General features: G+C 36.9%; 1 protein-coding gene across 1 annotated transcript; it reads left to right on the plus strand.

The window, feature by feature from the left end:
* Positions 1-407: 407 nt before the first annotated feature.
* LOC134603707 (olfactory receptor 11H6-like) lies at positions 408-14,188 on the plus strand. The gene is made up of 4 exons (XM_063449886.1): positions 408-843; positions 1,875-2,098; positions 6,693-6,933; positions 13,248-14,188. Exons 1-4 carry the CDS (start codon positions 408-410, stop codon positions 14,186-14,188), a joined length of 1,842 nt encoding a protein of 613 aa, XP_063305956.1.
* The last annotated feature ends 6,833 nt before the right edge of the window (positions 14,189-21,021 follow it).

Raw genomic sequence — 21,021 nt, forward strand, 5'->3', positions numbered from 1 at the left:
CTACATACCAAGCCTTCCACTTACTTATTTATTGGAATATACAAGCAGACTATTAAGTATTGGGACTATTCATTATAACTGTTCCGTTCCTTACTGTAAGAGTGTATGCAAGCGATATTAATATTAGTAATTTTATTCCTATTCATTTTGTCTTTCTGATCTTGTTATATTTTATATTTTTATTTATCTATTTTACATTGTTATTACACATCCATTTGTATTTAGCGCGACCTATTATTGTGTTTTTGCCATTTTTCCTTTGAGGTTATTAGAGGGAACCTCATACCCATAGGTTGCAGCTTTCGATTTGTTCACAGTCCTATTAGATCACTCAGCGCTGATCCAATACCTATCTTTTGTCTATCCATTTCCCTCTGGTGATAGCAGCAGAGTGCTCTATAGGAACTATGTCTATTTTTGATTATAGACGTAACTATACTATAGACATAAATCATGCTTTTGACACAAACAATAGCGATCTAATCTTTAATGAACATCCAACTCATAATCAACAAGACCTATTTAGACAACTAGAGAAATCTTTAACCTCAGAGATAAAATTAAAATGGGAAATAGCAACTCTGAAAAAGTATATTGACGAGAAAATTACCCCAAGAGGTCTAAGACTGTATAAATTACCCACTACAGATCAAGACGACGAAGAGTTTATGAATGACTGGTTTAACAAACTGGAGGTATGCACCTTCGGCCTCATGGAAACCTTAATCATAAAGAAAAGTAAAAAACTCTCTACTCTAGATATGGAGATAAATAACCTTAAAGAAAAGCTACTACCCTTTACAGAAACCCACTCCTACAAACAAAATTCAGTCTTAATACAAAGTAAAATTGAAAAAGTAGAGACGGACACAAAACATATAAAAATAAAAAAATATATAAGAGACAAACAAGATTATGGCAATAATCAAGTGAGGACATATAATTTACACAAAAAATACACCACTGATACATTCACAACCAAGAATAGAAATCAAAATTATGAACACACTCATCACGCTAACTCTTACCGTCACAACCAATCTTCACATCACTCTTCTTCACCGCCACCATACCGTCACCGTCAAAATAATTACTATCCTCAGAACAGACAAAGACCCCCCACCCATTTCCAAAAAAATTATGATAGACAACACTCTTCACCGAATAGATACAGAGTATCACACAACTATAAGACATCTAACCATCACACCAACAAATATCACAAATCACCAGATTATCAAAATTTCCCTCACCGCACTACCACAAATAAGTCCAGTTACACTCAATCCACAACACCTACACCAAGACCCCAGAGACCTAGATTTGGCCATAAATATCCAGATGTTCCTAAGTCACCACCTAATTACTCCCACAACAACAGGTACCAATTACTGTCGATTGACTCAGAGATTGAGGAAAATATTTTAGACATTCGCACACACAATCTACCTCACACACAGACCCCATACCTACCCAGAACAAGGAAAAGAAGCTTAAGTATAGAGGAGGGAGAGGTGGCAGAAGACTACAAAAGAGAAAGGAAAGAGAGACAATAATAAAAAATATAGATGAGAAAAAACTTGGAATTTTTAACCTCTCCCAAAAAGTTTTAACAGCCACTCAAATTTTGGTTTTAAGTAAAGGTCTAAAATACGCTCCTACTAACGCTTTTAAACCTTTCCAAGCCTTTCTCGACATTAACAAATTTGTAAGGAAAGCTACAATAAAAAGATTTTTTAACCATAACAGTCACATCTCTACAGAATCTAATTCAGCCTCACAATATCCCAATTCAGACACATCTAAGGAAAGTTCTACCACACATACCGTTTTAAAAAATCCTTCTAAATTTTATCCTGCTAATTTTAAATCAGGCCCTATTGAAGTCTTCGAAAAACTGGTTCTCAAAGATTTCGATAAAATTAAACACAATAAGTATGATCATCAAAACCTCACTCAGAAAGAATGGAAAGCGTTAAAAGAACTTCAAAAAGATGACGAAATCGTCATAAAACCCGCCGATAAAGGTGGGGGTTTAGTTATTTTATCTAAGTCCATGTACATAAAAGAAGCCAATCGTCAGCTTAATGATGTTGAGGTATATAACAAATTATCTTATGACCCTACCCCCAATATCAAAGAAATTCTAAGTGAATTTTTAAAAGATGGAGTAGAGATGGGAATTTTAAATAAACATGAATTAGATTATCTTAATATCCTTTACCCTAAAATTCCAGTTATTTATTTTCTTCCAAAAATACACAAAAATGCTGAAGAACCCCCTGGAAGACCTATAGTGTCGGGTATTGGATCAGTTTTATCCAATCTTTCAGAATATATAGATATTTTACTACAACCCTTGGTTAAACAAACGAGATCATATCTGAAAGACTCTTTGACTCTTTTATCTTTTTTAAGTGATTTTAAATGGTGTCACAATTATATACTGGTAACCTGTGATGTACAATCATTATACACTATAATCCCACACAATATTGGATGCCAGGCAGTAGAAAGGATTTTAAAACAATACAGCTCCATCCCAGATTCTCAAATCAATTTTATTATACAAGGTATCAATATAATTCTTACCAACAATTATTTTTTGTTTTTAGATTCATTTTATATTCAAAAGAAGGGTACTGCTATGGGAACCAGGTTTGCCCCCAGCTATGCTAACCTCTTCATGGCGGATTGGGAATCCGAAGCTATTTGGGGTGATCATTGCTGGCGGGCAAACCTGGTTTCCTATTTCCGTTATATTGATGACTTATTTTTTATTTGGCAAGGCTCAGAAATGTCTCTTAAACTGTTTTTAGACCATTTAAATGTGAATGATAGAGGTATTGTTTTAACTTCAGAATTCAGCAATACGTCAGTGAATTTTTTAGATTTAAATATCTTTATCCAAGACGGATGCATCCAAACAAAAACTTTTTTTAAAGAAGTTTGTACAAATACAATAATAGATCAGACGAGTTGCCACCATAAACCCTGGTTGGATGGCATCCCAAAAAGCCAATTTCTTCGCCTCCACCGTAATTGCTCATCTACAGCTGATTTTATTGCCCAATCTACCTCATTGAAAAATATGTTTTTAGAAAAAAACTATGAAGTAAATAAATTAGATGTAGCTCTGGAGTCGGTAAAAGAGAAAGAAAGAAAAGAGCTCCTAACATATAAAGTGAAAAAAGCAGATTCCCCACAATTGCCTATTATCTTAGATTTTAACAACAAGAATAAAACCTTAAAGAAAATCATAAACAAACACTGGCACATTCTGAAACAAGACGACCTTTTAAAAGACTACATCCCAGATAGACCTAATGTTATATTTAGAGGAGCGCCGAATTTCAAAACAATGCTTACCAAAAATTATACAAAAAAAAGTGTACAACAAAAAAAGAATTTTTTATCTAAACCTAAAGGTTGTTTTAAGTGTAACAATTGTATTGTATGCAGAACCACAAAAGGTACCACAAATTCTAAAATTACTAATTTTTCTTCTAATATTACAAAAACCTCTTATCCTATTAAAGACTTCATTGGCTGTAACACTAAAGGGGTGATATACCTATTGGAATGCCCATGTGGATTACAGTACGTGGGCATGACTAAGAGATGTCTCAAAGTAAGAGTGGCAGAACACTGCCGTAACATCAAAAGGGGCTATGACAACCACTCAGTCTCTAAGCACTTTATGATACACAATAAAGACCCGACACTTCTGATAGTCATTGGGATAGAACATGTTACCCTCCCATGGAGAGGAGGTAACATTACCAATATCCTGGGCAAAAGAGAAATGTATTGGGTCTTTCAACTCAGAACCCTTACCCCACAAGGACTTAATGCAGAATTTGATCTTTTTAACTTTTTATAATATACTATATCATTATTTCTCTTTTCTCTGCTCTCTATATCCAAATCCCTTTATTCATATTCATATATATTCTTCCATATTTATTTATTTATTTTCCCGTTATTTATCATTATTATTTTCCTATTATTATCTCTATATTTATTTTTATTTTTTCTATTTTTTATCTAATTTTTATTTTTATTTTTATTTTTATTATTTTTACCTATATATATTTTCTCTCACATTATTTTCTTATATTCTGTTGCTACAGTATAAGTTACAATTTTTCTTATTCTTACTTTTCTTCTTCCATGACTATTTTATTTATATTTATTTTATTCTATATTCATTTCCCACTACTTACTCAGAAGTTGTCTCTGTTTGTTTATAAGGCAACTATCCAGTTTGTACATATTCTTGTCATCCCTGTAGATCCATTACACTCACACACATACTCACTTTACATATTTACATATTCATACTCTGTCCACATATACACATTTCTCTTTCTTCACTTTTTTTTTTTACTATTCCAAAGTTTGCTTTTTTTCCCCTCCCTTTTTTTTTTTCCTTTTATTTTCATTATGCTGGTTTTTATTTTTCCCTGTACATTTAATTACCATTTCTTTATGCTGCCTGCTCGTTTACCTAGACGGAGGTGTGCTTTGTTGTGCCGACCTCCGTCTAGACTACATTGCCCAATGCCCATTGCGGTATACCACGTGATCGCGGATGATCGCGATCACGTGTCTATCTGACTACATTGCCCAATGCTCATTGCGGTATACCACGTGATCGCGGATGATCGTGATCACGTGTCTATTTGTCCTTCCCACTCATCCGGTCCTCCCATGCCCCTTGCTGTGCACTACATTACCCAAAAGTCTTTAGGGAACTCCATGTGATCGCGGCTATCCGCGATCACGTGATTGAGTACTCCCTTTTCATTATTTATCCTTCTTACTTAATAACACTCGTTTTAAGTTAATATTAAGGGTTTTATTTATATTTTTTTATTATTATCATTAAGGACTTGTATTTTTTCTGTTTTAATATGTTTTTGTATTTTATACTGTGTATTGATGACGTCATTTTGGCGCTAAAATTTGAATAAGCATTTGTTTTCTTAGCTTATTTAAGCATCTATGTACCAGGCTGATTTTTACTATTGCCAGTTGATAAAGCCCTGTGTGGCGAAACGCGTTTTGGCTGTTTTTATATATTTATTATCTTATTAAAGGAATATTGGTTTTACCTAGAATTATTTTGCCATATATCCTTTATTTATTTATTTATTTATTTTACCTGGTCATATACTACTGTGAAGCTGATACCTGCTAAAGAATCCTAGGTGGGGACTATACCACCCAAACGAATAGATTGAGCAGTATATCCTGCTCATCTAAATGTGAGTACCTGCATTTCTACTGTTTATACTCATTTTTATCATATCTACAGTGAGCACTATATTTGGTTGTTTTTCTTCCCCTTTTTTTATACCGAGGAATTACCTTCACCTTATCCCGCCAGTGGGGGGCAGACGCCACTGAATGCTTATTATACTTGAGCTAGTTTATGCTCAATAATAGGTGAGTAATATACCTCCCCTATATTCATCCTGCTCTTATTGGTCCTCAGTTTGCACTATTGGAGTTTCTTTGTTTTGTCTTTCCATGTATACCACGGAGTCAAGACACCCCATGAATTAGAAGATTCATTCTCTTCATTGGAAATTCCTACATACCAAGCCTTCCACTTACTTATTTATTGGAATATACAAGCAGACTATTAAGTATTGGGACTATTCATTATAACTGTTCCGTTCCTTACTGTAAGAGTGTATGCAAGCGATATTAATATTAGTAATTTTATTCCTATTCATTTTGTCTTTCTGATCTTGTTATATTTTATATTTTTATTTATCTATTTTACATTGTTATTACACATCCATTTGTATTTAGCGCGACCTATTATTGTGTTTTTGCCATTTTTCCTTTGAGGTTATTAGAGGGAACCTCATACCCATAGGTTGCAGCTTTCGATTTGTTCACAGTCCTATTAGATCACTCAGCGCTGATCCAATACCTATCTTTTGACTAGGTTAGCTGCCTGTAATAATTTTTATCTGGTTTGTTTGTCATGTTCCGGGTATTTTCAATACAGCAACTGACCAATTATTCCGCTTTAAATTTCAGACGTTCAGCAGAACTCTACCCACTGCTGCATGGGTAGCCACAGCCACCTTCACCCTCTTCCCCTCCCCGTTCCGGGAGCTACTCATGGATTGAAGGAGTTACTGGATCATAGTCTGGTCTTAAAGGACCACCTGGCACTAAAGTGCCCTGAGGTTGCCCCCATCCTCAGGGTCCCCCTCCCGCCGGGCTGGATGGAGAGGAAGGGGTTAAATCTTACCTTTTTTCAAGCGCCGGGCTCCCTCGGCGCAGGGAACTCTCCTCCTCCTTTCCCTGTCATCGGCTGAATGCGCATGCGCGGCAAGAGCTGCACGCGCATTCAGCCAGTCCATAGGAAAGCATTCTCAATGCTTTCCTATGGACGCTGGCATCTTCTCACTGTGAAAATCACAGTGAGAAGCGCGGAAGCGCCTCTATCGGCTGTCAATGAGACAGCCACTAGATGCTGGATTAACCCATATGTAAACATAGCAGTTTCTCTGAAACTGCTATGTTTACAGCAGAAAGGGTTAATCCTAGGTGGACCTGGCACCCAGACCACTTCATTAAGCTGAAGTGGTCTGGGTGCCTCTAGTGATCCTTTAACTAGCTTGGCCCTTTTGACAAATACTCTACTCGCTACTTTTTGCCACCTCAAGTTAAATGAGGTGATTCTACTCCATTCTGTTCCTAGTTTTTCTGGCTACAGGAATGAAACTCGGAATCACAAATCAAAACAAACATGCTTGTCCATTGCACAAGCTATTGGTTTCATGGTTCTGCCATATGGCCATTCAGAGTTCCAAAATGTGACCAAAAAATCATCCAACATACAGTCAAAATGCACTTTGGCGCAAGCTGAATCAACAAGTCTACACCTTGCTGACAAGGCCCACCAAGGTGAAAACGATTGTCTGAGGTATCTATATTTCTCATGTTGAGAGCGCTGACAGTCATTTCAGATCTAAACTACTCTTTAGAGTGGGAACAGTTTGATATGCAAATTGTTTTGTTTCTCTATGCAATTGCACAATATGAGCTAAAATTGCTTACGAAGTGAACATTTTAGGGCAATATATTTCATTTGTTGTTCATTCTAGGTATTTACTTACACTCTATTTTGGTTTGTTTGCCATAGTTTTGTATTATATACCTTTGAAGAATGTGCTCATAAATGATAAACTATTCAATATCTTTCCCCAAAATAACAATATTTGTCTATGTTTATATAAATGCAAGTCATTTGTCAGTTGAGTACACATTAATAATCTGTGAATAATGCAATTATTTTTTTACAAGGTTCATCATGCACGACTTCATTTGACCTTCTCCAGGGATAATGTAAATTGGATGTATTCTACCTTCTGGAACATACACAAGTGATTATGGTTCTCCAAAGACCTGAAAATGCTTTATATATCACAGCAAAGCATATATTCATGTAGTTTTCTCTTATATATGATAACGTCCAATGATTAAATCCATTGCTTTATCTTTCTGCATGAAATTCAAAATAATTGATTTTGGCTCTCTAAGTCAGTCCTCTTCAAGGAATGGATGACATAGTACAGGGTAAGTTATTTTACATCTGAAAAAGCAACCATATCTGTGATATTGATATTGATGATTCCTATTATGAGGGTTGTAATTCCATCATTATTATAATAATAATAAAGCCTTACTGAGGATTGAACAGTTGTTTCAATCCAAAAGAAAGTATGACTGATTTTTGATTGTACCTAAAGTAAAATTGTTTTATGGAAAATTTTTGATTATTAACTTTTCACTACCAAGCAAATTGTGAAATAATCACCACCAGAATTTTGGGTGTTTGCAAGGCAATTTTATGTGTTTTTTTTTTTTTTAAATTATCATTTTTTTTATTTTAATATGCAGAGATATAACTATTTTGTAAAAAATAAATGTTTCTATTGAATAGTAAAAACATAATAATATTTTTTCCAAAGAATTAAATTAATGATAGGAAAAAAGCGTTGTCAATAAATAACATTTTCAAATATGTAACATAGAAATGTTTCCCCCACATAGCATCATCCAACAAATACTATCTCATATGTAGAAATTCATTTTCAAAAACATTCATATAACTTGTGGGGTGTTTTTCACATATTCAGGCATTTGTAGATTTATTTTATAATGTTATAATGTTATTGTATAATGCTATATAGTGTGGAAAAAGGTTTTAATAATCGTAGCATTTTGAAAAATATAAATTTGATATAAAACAGAATCAAAGTCTTTGTATTTAAAATGTTAATTCACACTTAATAAACCTCTTGACTAGAAAAGTTATTTTTTTATATTAAATATCAGATGCATATATTTTACACAAATTGTGTTCAGGTGCATCTAAAAAGTACATTTTAGTAATTTTTTCATACATTTATTTGTAAATTTTTGCAGACATAGGACTCGTTTTCTCGCAGACTAGCCACTGGTTGGTAAAACCAAGAAACATTCGCTGTGTAAGTTGTCATCATAGCAAAAAACTATTTCTGGTAAAAAAGACTCACACTTAGCAATTATATTTCACTATGCGTAGAAGCATGCTTGTCACCATCCGCCTGTCAATCCCACCCCCCAAACCATTCTACCTCTTTTAAAAGAGCATGGCATTTAATCTATACATTGTGCAAGCAAATGTGCTAGCAAATGCTAGTTTGGTAAAGAAACCATTTTAAGAGTAGGTCTTTATTGCACTTAATAACGTTATTGCACTAGACTCTATGCAAAATAGACCTCCAATGGGTGGTATGTATGAACCTTCAAGAATAACATGTGCTGTGGATATTATGAAACTCCCTAGCCAGTGCTAACAGACTGACATCACTCCATTCAGCTGCCTGGTAACAAAGCCTGCATGTCAGTATCACTGAAGCTGTTTGCCCTGCTTGGGGAAGCATTCCCAATCAGAACAAATTAATGAAGACAAGTGGAGTAGTGGAGGCTGTTGCATGAAGTGTAGCAGCCACAAAGTTCTGAAGATGGTGGTGCTGGAACAGAGATGAAGTCAATATATGCTTATTGTGTAAAGGTATGCACACACTCTTCACCTTTAGCCAGTGCATATCTTCAAATGCCATAATCCTGCCTGTGTTATGAAACACAGAAGCACAAAGAATCTGAAAATACTATACTGTAGTGTATTAAAATACCATTCGTATAAAAAGGAATGATACTGACATACAATAGAGCTTTATACTGTTTGCAGTTTGTTACAAACTGCTAATTGTAACTGGCCCTTTAAATGAGAAATTGCCCTGCTTCCCTGGATTGTGGAGAAGCCTATTTGCCAGCCTCCTCCCGCATGACTATGGCCCTGGGAGATTGGGCCCTTTAAAACCAGTATTCGGCCATACCAGAGTGTATGTCACTCATTCTGGCCCTTTAAATTCTGTGGGGAAGGATTGGTACTTTCTATATGGCACTTCGGATGCAGTCGAAGTGCCGAAGTTGTCGAAGTCGTCGAAGTGGCCGCCATTCGACAAAGGAACACGTGGCAGCTGCCATTTTAATTTAGTCGAACGCGGTCAGTGGAGTATGCTAAAGAATCTATGGAACTAGAATCGGCTACGCAAATGCACGAACACCGCTGACCCATACCGTCGCCTCCACTTCGACGCTTCGGTTAAAGTCGAAGTACGTTCGACAATCTAAACCCCTGTTACCCGGTGCTATTTGCACGAATGGACCCGTTTTTCTGCAGGAAATTGACCGACCGCACAGCCCAAATCTATGGAACTGTTTTGGGCAGGAAAATGTGCTTGTGGTTGGTCATAAAGGACTTCCACCTAACTTTTTATCCACTGGAGGAATTTGTATGATTTTTGAGTGTGTGTTATGTTTAAAGTATGCTGAGTCCAAATATGTAATGTTTATGGAGATTGGATGTATGGTTTTAAAGTTACAGGGTATGTGTAAAAACTGTATTTTTACTGTCTGTGATAATTATGTTAATCCCTTGTGTAACATAATTATATCACAGGCAGAAGGGAGGATTTTGTGTGTAATTGCTGGGAGTGTTTTCTGAAATGTACGTGTATGATTGGTTGTTATGTAACACCCTGTGGGTGGTCCTATCTAAGGGGATCCTGCATAAAAGAAGGTTCTTTTGGTGCACATAAGCAGAATGACTTGACCCTCTAACTTGCAGCCTGGACTCATGTTTGTAGGGGACAGCTATAATCACTTCAGGGATTGCTATGCTCTGCATGCTCCCTTTGCTACTGAGCTCTTGTAATAGCTCTTGTTCCTGATCCTGCTTCGCTCTGCAGAAGGAATAGAGATCACCCACTGGACCCTGGAGCCTGGTCGTAGGTCCAGGGTGGATAGCAGACAGCGAGATACCAGCCCAGTAGCAGTGGTTCGTGGAGTCTGCAGTACTTATGGTGTCTACGCAGTAGTTATGGTGTCTATGGTGCTGATGGTCCTTTGGTGAGCGCTAGGAGCATCCTTTCTATGGTCCAACTTCCAACCAGCTTGGAGGCAACCATAACACAGATTAATTAAATATATTGAGTATACTACTTATAGTATCCAGAGAAATATACTACTGAAAAATCCAGTTATGTGGTTTCATCCTCACAAATATACAGTTTATGATTCTTATCTTTTGTTGTACTAGTTTAATGGAATTGAGGGATATTCAGTGGAAGTGTCAGCTGACTTTCCCCATATTTTTTTATCCCCCCTAGCCACAATCGGCAGCATTGGTGAGTATACTCAACGGGGGTGGGCTTTATTCTGAGGGCATGCTATGCTACTCTGTGTCATTAAAGGCCTCATTTTGTAGGACGGCATAGCACATCCTTCGTTGGGAAGGGGTAAAACTCTGAAATTTTACAAGAGACAAGAAAAAACATATAATTAGAAAAATAATAATATAAACGTACTATATATATATATATATATATATATATATATATATATATATATATATATGTGTGTATATATATATATATATATATATATATATATATATATATATATATTATTAATTCAATAGTTGGGACCTGCCTGACAACACAGGTAGAAATACTATAACATTTTATTTGAAACCCTATATTTGAACCTGTAAGTTTCCCAAACCCTATAAAGCCTTTACATAGGGTGTATTGCATTTGTGAGTCATTGCTGAATAGACATATAAGTGAGTTAGAGCAGCAAAATGGATAGTGATGGTGATCTCATCTGTGAAATTGCAGATTATGTGTACAAAATAAAAACAACAAATATGCACACTAACTTTGGCCAGGGTTTATGAGGTTTAAGTGGCTATTAAAAAACAACTGGACATACCCTTTTTTTGAATACACTGTGTTATCTTATTTTGCTAATGGTATCCTATGATGGGGGTAATTCTCATCCCTGGGCTGTTATATGTTTTTAAAAGCAACAAAATACCAATTAGGGAAACTGAACTGCGGAGGACCTAAAGATATTTCACCACATAACTTTTTAAAGCCCTTGTAAAATTTGTAAATGTAGGTTACTGTTTTACTTGTGAGACATTGCTGAACACACATATATTTGTTTTAGAGCAGTAAAATGTATAAAGACCAATGATATCATTAATGAAAGTGTGCAAAATTATTAGAAAAATATATGAGCACTAACTTTGGCCTGGGTTTGTGACTATGTGGATATTGCAAAAAACTAAATAAATGATTTGACTTTAAAGTCCTGTTTTCTCCTGAACAAAATGATATATAAGAGTGGGTGGTCACTACTGAACCAAATCTCACTGAATTGGGAATATGAATGTATGGCTAGCAAATTTATCAAATCACACCGTACTGCCAATGAGGCCAAACACAGATTGGATACATTTGTGAAACAACATACTTAGATGTATCAAATACAGCCGAGGGAGTAACCGTTGGGACAACCAGGAGTCCAAACACATGTCGGCGATGACATGACTAACTTAGAACATTTCACATGGTGCCATAGCGCAAGAGATTAAATGGAAATACCCTCATGCAGGACATAGCTTCAGTTTAGGTTCTGAATGGTTCTGGGCCTCGTCTAGCATTGGAACATGTTCACATCCATAAGAGTTTTCAGTTTATTATTTGTAATTTATTATTATTATTTTAATTTTAAACTTAGAAATGATTCTGTTCAAGTGGCCAGAAAATTCCCACCTATATTAATCCCTACCTCAACAGCCCTTTAATCACTAACGCATTAACACATCGTCCAACCAGTGCCCACAGTCCCCCTGGGAAACTAATCTACATCATAACTTATATCTATAGGATAAAGAGGTGAGTGCAACTTCTGACAGGGCGCATACCATGCCTGCACCCCTTTCAGATCCCCACGGATACATGGGGCACCTGTGGAACACAGCCATGAATAATGGGGGACACTACAGCATCCAAATACTGCAAACCAAAGAATTAGGGGTTGACAAAATAGGACGATAACCTGCATGTTTGAATACCTTATACATTACAAAGTTATACCACCACAGACCCAAATAGTAGATGAGACACACTGACTCACAAAGGAAGACAATAAGTTGGTTGCCTAGTGACCAAGGGGAACTGCTTGAAACAAGTTGTACAAGGTATAGTGTTTGCATATTGTTGTTTACGATCATAAGGTACAAAGTTATTGATGTACTCTAAATTGAGCTTGTGTAATGTCAGTGTTGTATATACTTTATACACTTTACCCCCCTTCTTTCATTCTGTATCCCAAAAACAATACAAATTGTCAAATTGGAAAAGAAATAAGTGTGGGTGGTAAAAGGTAAATTATAATTGAACAGACTTATAGCTCAAAGTGTAGATTTTGCTTTGGTTTTGCTTTGGTCAAAACTTCTACCATTCCCTCTGTCCTTAAGGTGTTAATATACACAGTGAAAGACCATTTTAATTACATGTATGACAAAGTTGGTGCGACAAAAAACAATCAAAAAAAAAAAACAGATAAAACGTACGCTCAAATTCTATACCTCTAGGTATTTCTAAGAAATCTTATAGATTTTCTGGAGATGCAACTTCCTAAGAATACCACAAAAATGTAAATATAATATTTGTGGAAATGTTTATTTTTCTTTGCAAGAATTTGCACTCAATGCTAGGTTCTCTTAAGGAAATATTGTGTCAAATACAATAAAAATATATATTTTAATAGCAATATGAAACCTCTGTCATAACCAAATGTTCTTTCTATGCCTGCAGAAAAAATACATAAAGAGAACAAGACCATGCACATTGAGTTCCTTCTGCTGGGGTTTCCAAACATTCACAGCTTCCAAAGTGTTTTCTTCTGCCTTCTTCTTTTTTACTTTGTGACAGTATCTGGAAATCTTACTATTATCTGGCTGGTGGTATCCAACATGAGCCTACATACACCGATGTACTTCTTCCTCACACAACTGTCCTTGTCTGATATCATACTCACCACAAATATTGTTCCTAACACACTTAGCATTTTATTGCAACAAGGCAAAATTATGTCGTTTTCAGATTGCATGACCCAGTTTTACTTTTTTGGTAGCTCTGAATCTTCAGAATGTTTATTTCTTACCGTGATGGCTTATGACAGATATCTTGCCATTTGTAGACCATTACATTACACTGCAATAATGCACCATGCATTTACCTTGAAATTAGTTATTGTGTCTTGGTTGCTGAGTTTTTCATTTATACTAATAACTACAATAACAATATCAAAACTGCATTTCTGTGGACCAAATGTTATTGATCATTTCTTCTGTGATCTTGACCCTCTAATAGCCATCTCATGTTCAGACACTTCTATTGTAAAAATGGCAGCTTTCGTATTGTCTTTTCCTCTGATTATTATCCCACTCATAATCATTTTAATGTCATATACATACATTGTTCTAAGCATCCTTCGAATCACCACCACCAGTGGGAGAGGGAAAGTCTTCTCTACCTGTAGTTCCCACCTGTCTGTTGTGTCTATATTCTATGGGACACTAATTGGGATTTATATTCTACCAACTAATGGTCTGCCATTAACAGTTAGCAAGGTAATGTCTTTGTTTTATACAGTAGTGACCCCGATGCTTAATCCAATAATATACAGTCTGAGGAATAAAGATATAAAACAAGCCATTAAATGCTGTATTTTTATAGTAATAAATGAAATATGAAGCTCACATCAGATTAATAAATACAGACCAGATCTACTAAATAAATAGTGTGTGCAATGTAGTCTACTGGGAGTTTGTTCAATGACAGATACATATCTAACTTCTGAGGTTTATTTAAATGAAACATGCACCTAAATAAATGATTGCATTTCATGTGTTTGGGCCTTTTATTTATTTTATTTATGTTTGATATGAATACTATGCTCTAAAATGTTCTTTATGAATTCAATGCAATGCCATATAGCTTACATGTATTATTCCTATAGGGTGTATGGCGACTTAGCTAGTATCAATTTAGTAGGCCAGAGGTTGGTGTTAGGTTCCTTTGGGCAGCAATTGATAATGATACCATTCTCTAAATAGAGTTTAAGGGGAGCCATTAGGCACTACTTAGCAACTGGCTTTCACTACTGACACTACTTGTGACATTTGACAGCTTCTACTCAGTAAAAGTAGTGATGTATACTTTAGTAAGTAGCAGTTGCCGTTAAAAATAGTGGTACGATTGGAAACTAAAAAGTAGCCTATCCAGGCACTATTGAACTGTTTATAATACAGCACATATTTATATGTTTACTAATATAGTGAAACTAAATTTGATGGAAAGCATTATGAAACATTATAAAAAAAAGTTTGAGAAAAAATTACACTTTTCAAGTTCCCATCACATCAGGACCACCAGAGAAAAGATGCACTTAACACCAACTACTTTTAGCTGTAAGTATAAATGAATAAATGATAGGTTAGTTTAAAAAAAAGAAATATTAATCCGTTAATGCTATTACAGTGCCCTATGCCATCCGCAGTATAATAAACTTTAAAGCCATGGGGCAGCACAGAACGCCATAACAGTGTTGATCCCTAGTGCCCACCTGTACTTACCTACCCTGGTGATCCACTTTGGGAGGCCTGTCTGACAACCCCTTCAGCAAATCCAGCCCTCCTGGGCCATGTGATCATGATGTAATCTGCAGGTGGCCTGTCTGGGAACTACCTGCAGGTGGCCTGTCTGGGTTGTCAAACATGGAATGAAGTTTAAAAAAAAAAATTAATAGATAATCATTTAAATATGCCAAACATATTGTTATTTACAATTGTTGTATATAAAAATATATACCAATTCAAAAATGAGAGCGCTCACTGGATTTCAAAATACAAATAAGTGAATTAAATTTCAGCAAAGATCAAGATACAAGACACAAGTTACTTTATATAACAAACATAAGTACAGTAAATAATTATTTAGTAATTAATATGTGACACACCAATACAGGTGCTAGCCAGTCCCCAGTCCCAGTGCCAGACATCCTGGAGGTGTGCGTCATGTCAGCCTTGGGTTACAGCTGACCTCATTCAAATGTACCAGTTTAGAGATTCGCTGTGGTCAACGTACAAGTGTACTGGCTCCATGAACGATCACTGTAGCTACAGACAATGGCAAAATGCCTGCACAAAAACAAAAATGGCAAAGGCCCAACATTTCAGGGAAAATGTGAACAACAACCTATCAAACCCAAGAAAGTTTTGGAAAATCATAAATAGTATACAAACCCCCACAATCCACTCCCACTCTATAACATGGACAACCAAACATTGCAACACTCCCTAGATTATTATTATTATTATTATTTTATTATTTATATAGCGCTATCAGATTCCGCAGCGCTGTACAAAGGGTGGACCAACAGACATTTAATTGTAAGCAGACAACTTGACGTACAGGAACAGAGAGGTGGAGGGCCCTGCTCAATGATCTTACATTATAGAGGGAGTGGGGAATAGTGACACAAAGGGTAAAAGTAGGGGTACGAAGTAAGTTGTTAGAAAAGTATTCGCTGAGGGCTTAGTAGGTAATTTTTGATAGTTGCAGGAACGGAATCATGGAGGGTGGGGGATAAAAACCTGCAAACTGTTTAATTGATATGCTTTCTTGAAGAAGTGAGTTTTCAATGATTTTTTGAATGAGTGGAGACTGGGTGATATTCTAACAAAGGAGGGAAGGGAGTTCAACAGAAGAGGTGCAGCCCTGGAAAAGTCATGGAGGTGAGCGTTGGAGGTGAGAGTACGGACAACGGATATACATAGGTCTTTAGCAGAGCGTAGGGGCCTTGACGGGACATACTTGTGTATTAGGTAGAGTAGGTAGGTTGGAGCAGCATTATGTAGGGACTTGTAAGCAAGCACCAAAATTTTAAATTGAGCTCTATATCTAACTGGGAGCCAATGCAGGGACTGACAGAGCGGGGAGGTGTGGGAGGTGCGAGCGGACAGAAAAATGAGCCTTTCCGCCGCATTCATTATAGATTGCAATGGAGTAATCTGGGAACACATAAGACCACTGAGAAGAGTTTTGCAGTAGTCCAGGCAAGAGAGAACAAGAGCATGGACCAGCACCTTAGCCGCATCCGGGGTTAAATAAGGGAAGATGCGAGCTATGTTTTTGAGATGGAAGCAACAGGATTTGGCGATTGATTGGACATGAGGGGTGAAGGAGAGGTTGGAGTCAAAAAGAACACCCAGGCAGCGAGCCTGCGAGGTAGAGGTTATGGTAGCGCCATTGACTTGGAGAGAGACAGACACAGGAGTAGTAACACTTGAGGGAGGAAAGATCAGTATTTCTGTTTTGGACAGGTTGAGTTTAAGGAAGTGAGCAGCCATCCATTTGGAAATCGAAGAGAGGCAGTCAGAGACACTAGTCAAGATGGGCTGAGAGAGATCAGGAGAGGACAGGTAGATTTGCGTGTCATCATCATATAAATGATAATGGAAGCCAAGCAAGCTGATGAGTTTACCAAGGGAGGCAGTGTAGATAGAGAACAGAATAGGGGCCCAAGGACAGAACCTTGGGGGACGCAGACAGAGAGTGGTTGGGGGGAAGAGGAAGAGTCAGAGAAAGAAACACTGAAGGAGTGCTGGGAGAAATAGGAGGAGCACCAGGAAAGAGCAGTATCCAGTAGACCAAAATTATGGAGAATGCGAAGAAGCTGTTGATGATCAACAGTGTCAAAGGCAGCAGAAAGATCAAGGAGAATTAGGATAGAGTAATGGCCGCGAGATTTAGCAGCAATTACATCGTTGGATAGTTTGGTCACAGCCGTTTCGTCAGAATGACCAGCACGGAATCCAGATTGAAGGGGGTCAAGCAGAGAGTTGGTTTTGAGGAAGTCAGTCAGTCTGGTGAACACAACTCTCTCGAGGATCTTGGAGGCAAATGGCAGTAGCGAGATAGGGCGGTAGTTGGATGGGGAGTTGGGGTCAAGGCTGGGCTTTTTCAGAATTGGGGTTACAGTTGCATGTTTGAAGGGTGAGGGAAATGTGCCAGAGGAAAGGGAGAGCTTGAAAATTTTAGTGAGGGGAAGAGAAAGAGAGGGAGACATAGTACAGATGAGATATGAAGGAATAGGATCGAGGGAACAGGGGGTGGGGCGGGAGGACCGGAGCAGAGAAGAAACCTCTTCTGCTGTAGCAGGTGCGAATGAGTGTAGAGTGGTGGAGGGAGTGGGGTTGGGTGATGTAATGGTAGGGGAAGGATAGAAATTAGCAATCTCTTCTCTGATTGTAGAGATCTTCTCAGTGAAGTGAGATGCAAAGTTTGTGGCGGACAAGGTGGTAGAAGGAGGGGGATTAAAAGGGCGAAGAAGAGCATCAAAAGTGTGAAATAGGTGTTTGGGTTGATGGGACAGTGTACTTATGAGGGTATTAAAGTAATGTACTTTTGCAGCGGAAACAGCCAGGCTGTAGGAGCGCAGCATAAATTTATAGTGGAGGAAGTCAGATACAGATGACACTGTAATCTACGCTAGTATATCCAATCTACTGCAGCTTGAGTCTGTGCTCCAAAACCAATTCACAGAGGTAGAAAAGTGGATAGGGATCACAAACTCTTCCTAAACACTGACAAAATAATTACAATGATCTTGTAACTGTACCTAAATTAGGCAAACTACAAAATCAACCACTATGTATCAGAACAAATTCAAATAGCACACTGACAGCAGTCTGTTCTTTTAAATATCTAGGTATGTTGCTAGACCCCAATCTATCCTTTGGCCTTAACATTGAAAATATCTCTTCAAATCTTTACCCAAAACTAGGTGCCCTGTACCAAAACAAATCCTGCCTAAGCCCTACATTAAGGAAACAGATTGTGCAACAAATGCTAATGCTGTTCATTGAATATGTGGATGTAGTGTAGGCACCTGCATCACAAACCCACCTTAATAAACCTAATACTTTATACTTTGTATAATGCCACTTTGTACTAGAATGCAATTGTTTTACTCACCATTGTGACATGTTAAAAGAGCTAAACCTGCTATCGCTGGAATCCCGACGCACTCTTCATCTTTCTAGCCTTGTGCATAAGAGCCTTTCTGGCAAGCTCCCACCATACCTGAGCAGAATGCTCTCCCCAGCTGTTCCCACCTACTATAACCTCCGATCCAGTACTAGCATGATATTTAGCATACCGCAATACAAAAATAAAGTGCCTTGATCCCCATTTTCCTACAGAGCACTGCAATTATGGAATAACCTCAGGGATACAGTCAAATCATCATTCAATCTAAAATCTTTTAAGACATCTATGGAAATATACCTCAGCACAGAATGCACCTGTCATGGTTGAATATATTTATTACCTGTGTGTATATATGTCTATATATAATGTTTGTATATTGTATTTTTTGTAATATTGTGTCCTATGTAACAATGCAATGTTTTGTGGACCCAGGACATACTTGAAAGCAAGAGGAATCTCAATGTATCCATCCTGGTAAAATATTTAATAAATAAATAAATGTATGAGTATGTGACAATGTCATGCCATGGGCGACCAGCATCAGGAAGCGTGTAAAACTAATAGTGTACATGAGAAGAATAGAGTAAAGTGCACTCACCACCAGAAAGAGTATGTAAATATATATATATATATATATATATAGAGAGAGAAAAGTAATGAAGGGAGCACACTAGGTCTTAAGAAAAATGCAACATTATTTACTGCATTCCAAAGAATACATCGCTGTGGTATACAAACAAATCAACGTTTCGACCCTGCTGGGTCTTTATCAAGATCATTGTGATCTTGATAAAGACCCAGCAGGGTCGAAACGTTGATTTGTTTGTATACCACAGCGATGTATTCTTTGGAATGCAGTAAATAATTTAGCATTTTTCTTAAGACCTAGTGTGCTCCCTTCATTACTTTTCTCTGTATATAACGCGGGATTGCACCTAGGCTTACAATACTTTAAACTATCTGGAAGGAGGAGTGCCTGGGCTTGGAATTTTTTCTATATATATATATATATATATATATATATATATATATAAATATATATATAAAATACCTTGTGGGGAGTGCACTCACAGGACTCGATACTGTTGCCAAAAATGTGCCATTTACTCAAGCTTCAAAAGTTGATTACATAGTGTCAATGTTTCAGTCCACTAGGGACTTTTTTCAAGACAATATAACAATGCGACTTATTGCATTTAAATATACACTGTGAACTGTTGATTGGAGGGTAAAGGAACATTAACGAGGTTCAATGACATCATGTGCATCGTGAGTATAACATATGGTAACAATTACTAGTGTTTAATTAATTATATATACAGTATTCAATAAATCATTGAACATACCTAAAGTGAAAAAACTCAACTATTCACATATATACAAAACATAACAAAATGTTTTCCCCAAGCAGAGAATACATACTGGACCGGAGTGATCGGTATACAATCAAAGTGGAATCACATACTGACCAAGATACAGAGTTTCACTCTTAGAGACAGCTGTTAACTCCTACTACACCAGGTCCAAGCATGTATCAGCATGGGGGAAATCTACACATAAAAGCAGTATAAACTCTGATATTTAACCACAAAATGCATTAAGTACATTCTTACTGTAAGATAACAACAAGGTTCAGTCTCGAACAGAATAAAGTATTTGCAGGAACTCCTGCAGGAACTCAACCACCCAGCTTCATACCTGGGCCCCTCTCTTCCTTTGACTGGAAGGTCTATGGAATGATGTCCCTGGGAATGGGATAGGAGGAAATCCACCCTGTTCCACTTCATTGCAGGTACTTCCAACTCCAGCTCCAGCGAAGAGGGCAACCATGGCAAGGTACCTGCGGCTCCATGACATAAGCCTCATTTGGAATTTACGGCAGGAACCCAGGCTGCCAACATAAAATGATTTTGGTCTTTCACACTGCTTTCAATTTGAAGGTTTTCCAAGAAGGCAGGTACCACAATGTTTATTAGGCCTATGTTCGGCCTTTACATAGGTTAATTTCATGTAACTTTCCTTAGTATGTTTATTGTCAAGGAGCTTCCAGTCTTGCTTTAGACACACAACCACATTTTCAATTTCTATAGTTAACATTACTAGTGCTTTCGTCCATAATTTATTTTAGCATTCGTACTCATATTTGCAAAGTTATATGATTAAAGTATGAGGCTTCTAGCATAAATCATTGTTTGCAATTTCATTTGGCCTATATTCAACCAAGTCACACATTAAAGGTATCCCACATTTGACATTTATTCTGCCTAATGGTATATTGTATTTGGTCATTTGTTATGTATTTCTTGGACACACACACTTTGTGAGGAAGAATTTTGGACTTTTATACAGGACTGGTTTTATAGTGTATTATTCACTTTTTACTTATTGTATTAAAGTATATATAATTTTTAAACCATCCAGTCATTGTTTTTGTCCTCCTTCCTATTTAATACTGCTTTGCTGCTATACCTGGGTCCACTATATCCCGAGGTGGGGATTATTCCACCTGAAATTCTCCAAACTAGAGCAGGTC

Source organism: Pelobates fuscus, chromosome 3 (genome assembly GCF_036172605.1).
Source record: "Pelobates fuscus isolate aPelFus1 chromosome 3, aPelFus1.pri, whole genome shotgun sequence".
Taxonomy (NCBI): domain Eukaryota; kingdom Metazoa; phylum Chordata; class Amphibia; order Anura; family Pelobatidae; genus Pelobates; species Pelobates fuscus.